Source organism: Rana temporaria, chromosome 8 (assembly GCF_905171775.1).
Source record: "Rana temporaria chromosome 8, aRanTem1.1, whole genome shotgun sequence".
Classification (NCBI taxonomy): domain Eukaryota; kingdom Metazoa; phylum Chordata; class Amphibia; order Anura; family Ranidae; genus Rana; species Rana temporaria.
In genome coordinates, this window is record NC_053496.1 from 167,949,736 (window position 1) to 167,962,987 (window position 13,252).

General features: G+C 48.4%; 2 protein-coding genes across 6 annotated transcripts in view; one reads left to right on the plus strand and one right to left on the minus strand.

The window, feature by feature from the left end:
* The window catches only part of LOC120910475 (zinc finger protein 777-like), a 176,391-nt gene that overhangs the window by 90,330 nt on the left and 72,809 nt on the right, over positions 1-13,252 (minus strand). The gene's annotated exons all lie outside the window — the stretch shown is intronic.
* LOC120909851 (zinc finger protein 260-like) overlaps positions 1-13,252 on the plus strand; it is a 34,496-nt gene that overhangs the window by 12,486 nt on the left and 8,758 nt on the right. For 3 of the 5 annotated variants that reach the window (XM_040321587.1, XM_040321588.1, XM_040321584.1), the window contains 4 exons: positions 7,357-7,454; positions 7,543-7,648; positions 10,996-11,099; positions 12,884-12,995. In XM_040321587.1, the coding sequence (XP_040177521.1) occupies positions 7,357-7,454; positions 7,543-7,648; positions 10,996-11,099; positions 12,884-12,995 (420 nt within the window). Of the gene's footprint in view, positions 1-4,350; positions 4,475-6,418; positions 6,602-7,356; positions 7,455-7,542; positions 7,649-10,995; positions 11,100-12,883; positions 12,996-13,252 lie in introns of those variants that run through there. The other 2 variants (XM_040321585.1, XM_040321586.1) reach the window with 2 other exon arrangements.

Below are 13,252 nucleotides of genomic sequence, written 5' to 3' on the forward strand. Positions count from 1 at the left end.
TGGATCTGGCCCCTAAGGTCTGAGATGAGACATATCATTTATGGGTAATAAATGAAGATACCATCTCCAGACCCTGTTTGTATAAGGTGTAGTGATAGAATGAAACATATGGGATCAAATCTGAAATTATACTTTTTTTTTTTAACCACTTAAGACCCGGACCAATATGCAGGTTAAGGACCTTGCACCCTTTTTGCGATTCGGCACTGCGTCGCTTTAACAGACAATTGCGCGGTCGTGCGACGTGGCTCCCAAACAAAATTAGCGTCCTTTTTTTCCCACAAATAGAGCTTTCTTTTGGTGGTATTTGATCACCTCTGCGTTTTTTTTTAATATAAACAAAAATAGAGCGACAATTTTGAAAAAAATGCAATATTTTTTGCTATAATAAATATCCCCCAAAAATATATATAAAAAAAACATTTTTTCCTCAGTTTAGGCGATACATTCTTCTTCCTATTTTGGTAAAAAAATCTCAATAATCGTTTTTCGATTGGTTTGCGCAAAAGTTATAGCGTTTACAAAATAGGGGATAGTTTTATTGCATTTTTATTAATAATTTTGTTTTTACTACTAATGGCAGTGATCAGCGATTTTTTTCATGACTGCGACATTATGGCGAACACATCGGACAATTTTGACACATTTTTGGGACCATTGTCATTTTCACAGCAAAAAGTGCTATAAAAAAGCACTGATTACTGTGAAAATGACAATTGCAGTTTAGGAGTTAACCACTAGGAGGCACTGTAGGGGGTTAAGTGTGACCTCATATGTGTTTCTAACTGTAGGGGGGCGGGGCTGGACGTGTGACGTCAGTGATCGTCTTTCCCTATATCAGGGAACAGATGATCACCTGCCACAATGAAGAACAGGGAAGGTATGTTTACACACACCTCTCCCCGTTCTTCAGCTCCTGTGACCGATCCCGGGACACCGACGGCAATCGTGTCCCGCGGGCGCGGTCATGGAGCTTCGGACTGGGTTAGTAAGCGCGCCGCCGGCAGCGCGCTCGCGACCCCACGGCTGGGTTTTAAAGAGACATGTACAGGTATGTGATTGTGCCCAGCTGTGCCATTCTGCCGACGTATATCGGCGGCAGGGGGTCCTTAAGTGGTTAAAGAACATGCAACAGAACTAAATCAAACACATAGCAAAATAAAAATCACTACGCTTGGGTAAAATACCAGTAAGCTGCTAGCACTAAAATTTGTGATACCAAATTACTGATATAATGATATAAACAGTGTGACGCTAAAATACCAAAAGTAACATATATTACGTGAATCTGAAACAGAAAAACAATATACAGTTGTGCTCATAAGTTTACAGAATTTATGATTTCTTGGTCATTTTTCACAGAATATGAATAACACAAAAACTTTTCTTTCACTCATGGTTAGTGTTTGGCTGAAGCCATTTATTATCAAGCAACTGTGTTTCCTCTTTTTAATTCATAATGACAACAGAAACTACCCAAATGACCCTGATCAAAAGTTTGCATACCCCAATTTTTAATACTGTGTATCGCCCCCTTTAACATCAATGACAGTTTGAAGTATTTTGTGGTATTTGTGGATGAGGCTCTTTATCTTCTCAGATGGTAAAGCTGCCCATTCCTCTTGGCGAAAAGCCTCCAGTTCCTGTAAATTCTTGGGCTGTCTTGCATGGACTGCAGAAGAAGAAACCACCAGAGGGAGAAGAAACCACCGGAGGGAAAATACAGCGAAGGGAGAAGAAACCACCAGAGGGAAAATACAGCAGAGGCAGAAGAAACCACCAGAGGGAAAATGCAGCTAAGGGCGAAGAAGACAGCAGAGGCAGAAGAAACCACCGAAGGGAAAAGACAGCAGAGGGAGAAGAAACCACCGGAGGGAAAAGAAAGCGGAGGGAGAAGAAACCACTGGAGGGAGAAGAAAGCGGAGGGAGAAGAAACCACCAGAGGGAAAATACAGCTAACGGAGAAGAAGCCACCAGAGAGCAAAGACAGCAGAGGCAGAAGAAACCACCAGAGGGAAAATACAGCAGAGGGAGAAGAAACCACCGGAGGGAAAAGACAGCAGAGGCAGAAGAAACCACCGGAGGGAAAAGACAGCCGAGGCAGAAGAAACCACCGGAGGGAAAAGACAGCAGAGGCAGAAGAAACCACCGGAGGGAAAAGACAGCAGAGGCAGAAGAAACCACCGGAGGGAAAAGACAGCAGAGGCAGAAGAAACCACCAGAGGGAAAAGACAGCAGAGGGAGAAGAAACCACTGGAGGGAGAAGAAAGCGGAGGGAGAAGAAACCACCAGAGGGAAAATACAGCAGAGGGAGAAGAAACCACCGGAGGGAAAAGACAGCGGAGGGAGAAGAAACCACCGGAAGGGAAAAGACAGCAGAGGCAGAAGAAACCACCGGAGGGAAAAGACAGCCGAGGCAGAAGAAACCACCGGAGGGAAAAGACAGCAGAGGCAGAAGAAACCACCGGAGGGAAAAGACAGCAGAGGCAGAAGAAACCACTGGAGGGAGAAGAAACCACCGGAGGGAAAATACAGCTAAGGGAGAAGAAGCCACCAGAGAGCAAAGACAGCTGAGGCAGAAGAAACCACCAGAGGGAAAATACAGCGGAAGGAGAAGAAACCACCGGAGGGAAAAGACAGCGGAGGGAGAAGAAACCACCGGAGGGAAAATACAGCAGAGGCAGAAGAAGCCACAGGAGGGAAAAGACAGCAGAGGCAGAAGAAACCACTGGAGGGAGAAGAAACCACCGGAGGGAAAATACAGCTAAGGGAGAAGAAGCCACCAGAGAGCAAAGACAGCTGAGGCAGAAGAAACCACCATAGGGAAAATACAGCGGAAGGAGAAGAAACCACCAGAGGGAAAAGACAGCGGAGGGAGAAGAAACCACCGGAAGGGAAAAGACAGCAGAGGCAGAAGAAACCACCGGAGGGAAAAGACAGCCGAGGCAGAAGAAACCACCGGAGGGAAAAGACAGCAGAGGCAGAAGAAACCACCAGAGGGAAAAGACAGCGGAGGGAGAAGAAACCACTGGAGGGAGAAGACAGCGGAGGGAGAAGAAACCACTGGAGGGAGAAGACAGCAGAGGCAGAAGAAACCACCGGAGGGAAAAGACAGCAGAGGCAGAAGAAACCACTGGAGGGAGAAGAAACCACCGGAGGGAAAATACAGCTAAGGGAGAAGAAGCCACCAGAGAGCAAAGACAGCTGAGGCAGAAGAAACCACCAGAGGGAAAATACAGCGGAAGGAGAAGAAACCACCGGAGGGAAAAGACACGGAGGAGAAGAAACCACCGGAGGGAAAATACAGCAGAGGCAGAAGAAGCCACAGGAGGGAAAAGACAGCAGAGGCAGAAGAACCACTGGAGGGAGAAGAAACCACCGGAGGGAAAATACAGCTAAGGGAGAAGAAGCCACCAGAGAGCAAAGACAGCTGAGGCAGAAGAAACCACCAGAGGAAAATACAGCGGAAGGAGAAGAAACCACCAGAGGGAAATACAGCGGAAGGAGAAGAAACCACCGAGGGAAAAGACAGCGGAGGGAGAAGAAACCACCGGAAGGAGAAGACAGATGAGGGAGAAGACTGGAGGAAGAAGACATTGGTGGCGGAGAAAAAAGAACGCACTCTCCAAAGTTGAGGGCATGCAGCCTGGGTATGGTTTTTACATCCAGCTTTTCAGTGGAACCCCGCTGACAGCTAATGGCTCATTGGTTGTGAAGGATGCAGTGGCCGGCTTCCCACCCTGCTCCTTAAAGCAACAAGCTATATACAGTGTTTAAAAAAAAAAAAAAAAAAACACAAAACCCTCAAAAGTCAACGCTTTCTGGTACGACTCCATTGAAGTCTATCCACGTAAAACGTGGGGGGGGGGGGGAAAGACTCCATTGAAGTCTATTTCACGCAAAATGTGGAAAAAAAAGGCCCTTTCCAAAAATGCACCAGCTGCAAAACGCATGGATGTGAACACGTACCATAGGAAACCATGTTAAATGGACTGTAGTGCGTCTCTGCAAACTGCACTAAAAATGCATAGGTGCGAACGTGGGGTATTTTAATTATTGAAAAAACGCAGCTTTATTAGGAGCATTTTTAAAGCGACTTTCTTCTCCCCTCAGTAGAAAAGCGTTTAGAAGAGCATTGCATGCAAGAAACCTAATAAATAGGAATATCAAGATTCAAGACCCACAGAACCCTGTATAGTCCATACAATAAATATATTATTTGTGAATGAAATGCTGTTTATCTGTTGTACTTTTATTACGATACAAAATTGACGGTGAAAGAGAGCTGTTTGGAGCTTGATTGACCACTAGAGGGCGAACGTCCGCCGTGTGAGGGGAGGAAGTGTCCTTCGGTGCAGGGAGTCGTCGGCCATTTTGTTGGAGCCCGGATACCTTGAGAAGGGATTTTTCCTACATAAAGAAATTTCCCCGGAGGGGCTGTGAGTCTGGAGAGTGTGTGCCCAGTAAGGAGGAGGTAATAATGTTTTTGTTTGTTTTTTTATGACAAAAAGGGGGTCCCAGCACTCTGTGTGGACTGGATGGGGGGATCATGTCACCCCTCCACAAATCCTCATCTCCTGCAACTCCTCTGATGTGGAGAACATTAGATGGATCCTAATTTCTGGGGCTGGGGGTGGTCGTGTATTCTCTGGGAAAACCAGAATGGTCAGCTTCACTTCTTCGCAATCCGAGAATTCACGCGCTTCCGTAACGCACTTACGTGAAAAGGGGCGCTGCGGTGCCATTCATTTCAATGGCGCCCCAACACACTAAGGCAGGTGGTGCACCGTGCCGCAATGTGCAGTAGTACAAATGGGCCAACGGCGGTGCGTCCATAAAGGGCGCAGGAGCGCCGCCCCCTCTATCCTGCACCGCTTTAATCACCATAGATAGATTCATGCATTTCATGAATCTATCTATGGTCGCTGCTGACACCCCCTATCCGGTGTCCCGGCCCCTTTTGGGCACCGGGCACCTGAATTACAGCGGCGGGGGTGTTTTTTGGAAGTGCCTGATTAGAGCCGAAGGCTCTAATAGGGGCCCAAAAATGTGAACAGTGGGCGCCATGCTGGGCGTTCGCTGTTCACTCAGCTGTGTGCTAGCAAAGCGAAGGAATTCGCTTTGCTAACACTGAGCTAACATCTCAGCCAATCAGGTTGCCGGGTCTGTTACCAGTCATCTGATTGGCTGAAACGGCAGGCGATGCGATTGGATGCCTGAGAGATGACGGAAGAAGACATGGAGGACGTGCAGGAGACTGCCGTGACCCGCTCCGAGACAGGTAAGCTCAGGCAGGATCTAATGGTGCACAGTAGCGGCAATTGATGGGCACACGGGCAGCATCTGATGGGGCACAGTAGCGGCAATTGATGGGCAGAGAGTCAGCAATTGATGGGCATAGTGGCTGCGTTTCATGACATAGTGGCTGCTTTTGATGGGCACAGTGACTGTGTTTAATGAGCATAGTGGTGGCAATTTATGGGTACAGTGGCTGCGTTTGATGGCACAGTGGCTGCTTTTGATGGGCACAGTAGCTGTGTTTGATGGGCACAGTAGCTGTGTTTGATGGGCACAGTAGCTGTGTTTGATGGGCCACAGTGGCTGCGTTTGATGGGCACAGTGGCTGCGTTTGATGGGCCCAGTGCTGCGTTTGATGAGCACAGTGGCTTGCGTTTGATGGGCACAGTGGCTGCGTTTGATGGGCACAGTTGCTGCGTTTGATGGGCACAGTGGCTGCGTTTGATGGCACAGTGGCTGCGTTTGATGGGCACAGTGGCTGCGTTTAATGGGCACAGTGGCTGCGTTTGATGAGCACAGTGGTGGCAATTTATGGTACAGTGGCTGCGTTTGATGGCACAGTGGTGGCAATTTATGGGCACCCCCCCCAAAAAAAAATTGGAGCACCAGCCGTCACTGGCCAGCTGCTGTGTTTGCTGTGATGAGGTGCGTTGGCGGTTTATTTAAAATGTATTGACTGCTTTAACGTAACGCACATTACTGTGCAAACGCGAACCCCGTCTTAGGTATCGTTTACACTTGCTTCGCCCTCTAAAAAGTGACCCACCATGGATCCTTTTTTAGTGTGCGTTAGACAGGCTGCTGCCTGCCAATCAGCAGCTTTCCTGCTCTGCTCCTCCCCACACACTGGAGCGCTGAGCTGTGGAGGGGCGGGGAGCGGCTGTCTCATCGGCTCTCTGAGAGGCTGCGACGAGTGTCGGTCCAGGCACCTGGCGGATTCAGACTTCATTGTCGGGATGATGCGGTGCCTGGACTGATTCCAGTGATGTCAGCAGAGAGCGCACTTAAGGCCGCCCTCTGCTGAAAACGGGTCACAGGAGTGCAAAATGAGTTGCACTCCTGTGACCCAGAGGAGAAGTCCAGCCAAAACGCGCTCAGGCCTGGATTTCTACTTAATGGTGGGGGGGTGGATGGGGGATCAACAGTGTCTTGGTATAAATGTGAGAAGGTTTGATTATATTCTAGTGACTTTTCAGATCATCCTTCATTTCGTGCACCAGAGGAGTGGGGAGTATATGGAAGGACCCAAGAATCTGTAGAAGGACGTCCATGATGGCGAGCCAGTCGCCCCTCACATCTCCGGGTAAGAGGAGACTTTCATTTCTTGTCTAAGGAGAGAAGAGTATTGAGGATCCACCTAGATCAGGCGTGTCCAAAGTCTGGCCTGTGGGCCAATTGCGGCCCCCCTGGTGATTTATTACGGCCCCCCTGGGGATTTGTGTATATATATTGTTTGTGCCCCCAGGGCCACAAAAGATATATACCGTATATCATGGCACATGCGAGGCTGCATTCATGGCACATGCGAGGCTGCATTCATGGCACATGCGAGGCTGCAATCATGGCACATGCAAGGCGGCATTCATGGCAATGGTGAGGCTGCATTCATGGCAATGGTGAGGCTGCATTCATGGCAATGGTGAGGCTGCATTCATGGCAATGGTGAGGCTGCATTCATGGCAATGGTAAGCCTGTGCGTGTTATACGCCAATAAATACAGTATATCCAAATAACACACCGAAGCTCATCCTTATTCGTTGGGGCCACAAAAAAAGATATATACAGTGAATCCAAATAACACGCCTGTGCTCATCTCTTCACCACACACAGCCACAAAGGCAAGAGAATTCTTGTTGGGCAGTGTATTAGTGATCGGACGAACACACTTAGACCAAATTTTAATGGTTCAAAGAATGTCAGGCAAAATGGTTGGCCCTCACGCATGTTCACTTCATCAAATCTGGCCCTCTCTGAAAAAAGTTTGGACACCCCTGACCTAGATCCTCTGATATAAAGACATAGAAACAATGTATTCAGTCAGTGTGTGTTTTTCTACAGATGGATCCAGTAACGGGAATACCCCAGAGAGATCTCCCAGTCCTTCATATTCCATGGACTCCACACAGGAAGATCAGGAGATCCCTCAGGATGAGCAGGTAGCTGATCAGAACAAATTAGATTCTTCTATTACATTCAGTTATACATCTGATTTTGTTAAATTATGACCTGTTGTGTCTTATTAAGAATTTTGGCCTGGTTGTGGTTAAAGTCGAAGAGGATGAAGAGACATATATGATGGGTGAAGATCCGTTCAAGGAGGAGGATGAAATCCCTCCAGAGGTCGGCACAGGTGAGTAATAAACATAAATCCAGAGTCCCAGATCCTCCTTGTTCAGTCACTACAACAATCTCTTATTTTTTAAAGGCACCCCAAACCTAAAAACCTGCAAAAATGCACTTAACTCGGTGCCAAAAAAGACAAATAAGCTACTTTGGTGCCAAACGCGTTGCGTCCCTCAGGTGTGAATGCAATCTCAATCTAGAGAAGAGTCCCGGATCCTCCTTGTTCAGTCACTACAACAATTTCTTATTTTTTAAAGGCACCCCAAACAAAAAACCTGCAAAAAGGATGTGGGTGCTTTGGGACAGGGGGGGCTTTGCGCCACCCCACCCCAAAGCACATTGTCCCCATGTTGATGGGAACAAGGGCCTCTTCCCGACAACCTGTAGATAAAATGAATATCTCCTAAACCTGTACGGTTTAGGAGATATTCACCTTGGTTGCAGCTGCTGACACCAATGACGCTTGTGCTCTGAAGGTCCGGCGGATGCTGCTGGAAAATCAGAGCTCGTTGCCGAAAAGAGGACTCCCGTGCGCATGTGCTGGAGTGACGTAATCGCGGCTCCGGCCACTCACAGCGCCCAGAAGAAACGCCGGTGGAACATGTCAGCTCGCTCAGCGGTGACCGCGAGGTGATGCCGGCGCTTCGTTCTAAGGCAGTGGTTCTCAACCTTTCTAGTGCCGTGACCCCTTGATAAAATGTCCCAAGTTGTGGGGACCCCTAATAGTAACATTTCCGTAATATGGGTTGTCAGCACCCAAGGCAAGACAAGTAATTTGCACCCCTAACCCACGGACATTTTAGCGCTCCCCGAGTCCCTTCCACTCGTACAGTATTAAAACCCCTTATGGTACATTTTAGGATGTACCACTCTTTCTCTTTGTTCTCCTTTCTTTCCCTTTTATCTCTCTCTATCCTAGATTTTTGTCGTCCCCCCCCCCCCCCCCCCATCACTCTCTCTATCCTTCTTTCTTGTTCTCTTATTCTTTCCCTTTTTCTTTGTTCCTCCCTCTTTTCCTCTCCCTTCCTCTTTTTATTCCTTCTTTTACTCCTTGGTGGGGGGAATGGGATGAGTGGCAGTGCTGGGGGGGGGGGGGGGGTTCTGATCAACTTAGGTGCTCTTGATCGAGGTCATCTGCTGTTCTGAGAACTGTAGTGGGGACTTTTAATGGCAACTCTAATCACAGGTAGTGTTACTCACTGTGCCTCCGATTTTGTGGTGTCTAGTAGCAGTGTCTAGCAGCAGGGCCGTCTGAAGGAATTTGGGGGCCCCAAGCAAAATGGACATGGAGGTCCCCCCACCCCCCCCCCCCCCCGCACGCACGCAAAGCCTACAGCCCCTCCCTATGTTTTTGTTACTCCCCCCCCCCCATGTTCTTTTTACTACCCCTCCCTGTGTGCTTTTTACTCCCCTACTCCCCCACCATGTTTTTTTTACTCCTCCTCCCCCTTCCTATGTTTTTTAACTCCCCCCCCCATGTTCTTTTTACTCCCCTCCCCTATCGTACCACGCGACAGGAGATTCAGTTTCCTGTTCCCAGCCGGACTGAAAGGAAGTGAGCACTCAGGAACAGGAAACTGAATCTCCTGTAGCGCACGGTACCCGGCAAGACTCACAGGAGGAAGGAAGAGGAGCTAGGCCACGCTACAGGGAAGGGGAAGAAGTGACGAGAGAGGCAGCAGTGCTGCAGCCGCCTAAGGCTTTCTATAGAGCGCTCAGGAGGCTGCAGCATTTATAGGAAGCGCGGCAAGGGCCCTGCTTGGGGGGGCCCCAGGCCAACTCGGGGGCCCCAAGCAATTGCTTGGTTTGCCTGCCTTGTCGCGAAATCAGGAGATAGGGTCTCCTCCAGCCCCTCCCATTTCACATTGTTCACCAGTCAGCTGACCGCTAGTCTCTGCCCCCCAGCCATGCTGGGAGGCTGTGAAGAGGCTAAGTGGCTCCGGGCTCCAGGAACAGCCCAGCTGAGCAGCCACAGGCTCCAGGGACAGTCCTGATGGGCAGCCGCAAAAAAACTGGGAGAGCGGTGCGGACTTCAGGAACAGCCCAGGATTTGTGACCCCTAGCAAATAGTAGTTCATCCCGACCCCCAGGTAAGTATTGCACCACATGCTAGCTCATTATGCCTTTGCCCTACAGGTTTTTTTTTTTTTTTTCAGGACATACAACCGCTTTAAGGAGGTAAAAAACTGTCCGAAAAACGAACAAACTGTCTAAATGATTTTACCTTGAAATATGTAGTGCAAGGGCCTACCTAATTGGATACAATTGAAAGTTGTTTTGTTTGGACCTCCATATTGCCGTATTTATCGGCGTATACCGCACACTTTTTTCCCCTTAAAGCGGAGGTTCACCCGCACATGACACATTTTCCCCCTTAGATTCCTGCTCGTTTTGTCTAGGGGAATCGGCTAGTTGTTTTAAAATATGAGCCGTACTTACCGTTTACGAGATGCATCTTCTCCGTCGCTTCCGGGTATGGGCTGCGGGACTGGGCGTTCCTATTTTGATTGACAGTCTTCCGAGAGGCTTCCGACGGTCGCATCCATCGCGTCACGATTTTCCGAAAGAAGCCGAACGTCGGTGCGCAGGCGCAGTATAGAGCCGCACCGACGTTCGGCTTCTTTCGGCTACTAGTGACGCGATGGATGCGACCGTCAGAAGCCTCTCGGAAGACTGTCAATCAAGAAGGAACGCCCACTCTCGAAGACCCATACCCGGAAGCGACGGAGAAGATGCATCTCGTAAACGGGTAAGTACAGCTCATATTTTAAAACAACTAGCCGATTCCCCTAGACAAAACGAGCATCCATCTAAGGGGAAAAGGTAAAAAAATAAAATAAATGGGTGAACTCCCGCTTTAAGATCAGGGGAAAATCATGGGTGCGCGATATGCGCCGATCCTCCTCAGAGACAGCCGATCCTCACGGTCTCTGAGCGCCGTCGACAAAGCCCGACAAGGACCGAGCCGAGTGTACTCGGCTAGGCTCCGCCCGCAGCCACGCGAGAGGAGCCAAACACACCGGAAATCCGGCTCTGCACAGCTCGACCGAGGCGCCAAATTCAACGCTGCAACCCCCGGCAGACGGACGCGACGGACACCGACAAGGCCGCAGACGGACGCCGGACAAGGCCGCCGATGGACACCGACAAGGCTGAGCATCCAAAAAATATGTTTTTTTCCCTAAACTTCCCTTCTCAGGTTGGGGTGCGCGCTATACGCCGGCACGCGGTATTTGCCGATAAATACGGTATATGTTTTTTGGTAAATCTAAAGGAGAATTGTATGGGCAGCCTAAATGACATTCCTAAAAACATTATCACTTTTCACTTCCATGACAATTTGTGTGTTTCCAGCAGACGAATCCGATGACATAAATACACCTGACAGATGTCCGAGTCCTCGGAATTCCCAGGATTTGACCCCAGAACATCCCAGCACTCCACACAGCAGTGATCAGGTACCTACGATTTGGGTTCTTATCAACTAATGCAGGTCACGGTTGAAGCCCCATGCAGAGTATGTCACACGCCTATCAACTGCAAATGCCCTGCAGTCACAATGCTTTGCTTCATAGCGATGGCATGCTCTGCAAACCACGTACAATGCACGCAGTTGTGGTGCAGTAGTGTGACGACCAAGGAGTTAAAGGGTCTGTAAACCCTTGTTTTTTTTTTTTTTTTTATAATAAACATGTCATACTTACCTCTACTGTGCAGTTTGTTTTGCAACAGAGTGGCCCCGGTCCTCCTCTTCTGGTAGCTCCTCCCCACATCGAGTGCCCACGTTGGAGAAGGCTGTCCTAAGGTGGACACCCGTGCAAGCGCACTCCAGAGTCCTGCTTCTGTGTTCATTCACACAGAATGCAGGACTCGGCACCGCCCCCCCCCCCGGCGCCCGCCTCATTGGATTTAATTGACAGCAGCAGGAGCCAATGGCTACGCATCTATCAATTTATCCAATCAAGAGCCGAGACAAGGGGCAGAAAGGTAGAGCGCGTCTGTGCCGTGGAAAACTAATGGACTCAGGTGAGTAAAACGGGGGACTGGGGGGCTGGTCAGTGTCCAGAAGTTTTTTCACCTTAATGGATAGGATGCATTAACCACTTCAGCCCCGGAGGATTTGGCTGCCCAATGACCGGGCCATTTTTTGCGATAAGGCACTGCGTCGCTTTAACTGACAATTGCGCGGTCGTGCGACGTGGCTCCCCAACCAAATTGGCGTCCTTTTTTCCCCACAAATAGAGCTTTCTTTTGGTGGTATTTGATCACCTCTGCGTTTTTTTATTTTTTGCGCTATAAACAAAAAAAGAGCGACAATTTTGAAAAAAATGCAATATTTTGTACTTTTTTCTATAATAAATATCCCCCAAAAATATATAAAAAAAAGATATTTTTTCTCAGTTTAGGCCGATACGTATTCTTCTACATATTTTTGGTAAAAAAAAAATCGCAATAAGCGTATATTGATTGGTTTGCGCAAAAGTTATAGCGCCTACAAAATAGATTTATGGCAATTTTATTAATATTTTTTTTTACTGGTAATGGCAGCGATCTGCGATTTTTATCATGACTGCAACATTATGGCGGACACATCGGACACTTTTGACCCTATTTTGCGACCATTGTCATTTATACAGGGGGTCCCCGGGTTACGAACCCATTAGGGACTTTCCTCCTGTTTGTAATCCGGAAATGTTCGTAAGTCGGCCGCCAATGCGCAGAACGATAATTACGGACATTTCCGATGTTCCGTCGAATGCCGTTCTGCTCATGCGCGGCCAATTACGGACATTTTCCGAGGCTCCATCTGGCCGTGCATGCGCTGAACAGCAGATGGTCCCCGCAGAACGGCAGAGGGTCCCCGGTTCGTAAGTCAGGCGTTCGTTACTCAGGGACCCCCTGTACAGCGATCAGTGCTATAAAAATGCACTTACTGTGTAAATGACACTGGCAGTGAAGGGGTTAACCACTAGGGGGCGAGGAAGGGGTTGAGTGTGTCCTAGGGAGTGATTCTAACTGTGGGGGGGGGGCTGGGCTAGCAGTGACACGACAGTGCTCTAAGGAGTCCCTTCATCAGGGCAACAAGAATACAAATTTATGAAAATCATTTAGACTGTTGAAGAAAGGTAATTTACTGACATTTTATTTCAGGACTCCCCAACCAGGCAGAATAAAATGATACATATTGCTTTGTAATCCTAACTGAATGATAAGATTTGGTTTGTATCCTGTTTCATTTCAGGAAGATACTCTGATTAAAGTTGAAGTGAAAGAAGAAGAAGATGATGAAGAGGCATCTGTTAGTGATGATGAGCCATCTAAGGGGGAAGAAATTTCTCCAGAGACCAGCACAGGTGAGTAATAAACACGAAATCCAGAGAAGAGTCCCAGATCCTCCTTGTTCTCTTATTTTTTTAAAGAGCACTCCAAACAAAAAACCTGCAAAAATGCACTTGACTGGGTGCCAAAAAAAGACAAATAATCTACTTTGGTGCCAAACGCGTTGCGTCCCTCAGGTGTGAATGCAATCTCAATACAGAGAAGAGTCCCAGATCCTCCTTGTTCAGTCACTACAACAATCTCTTCTTCTCCCCCCTCCTCTGTCAGTAGA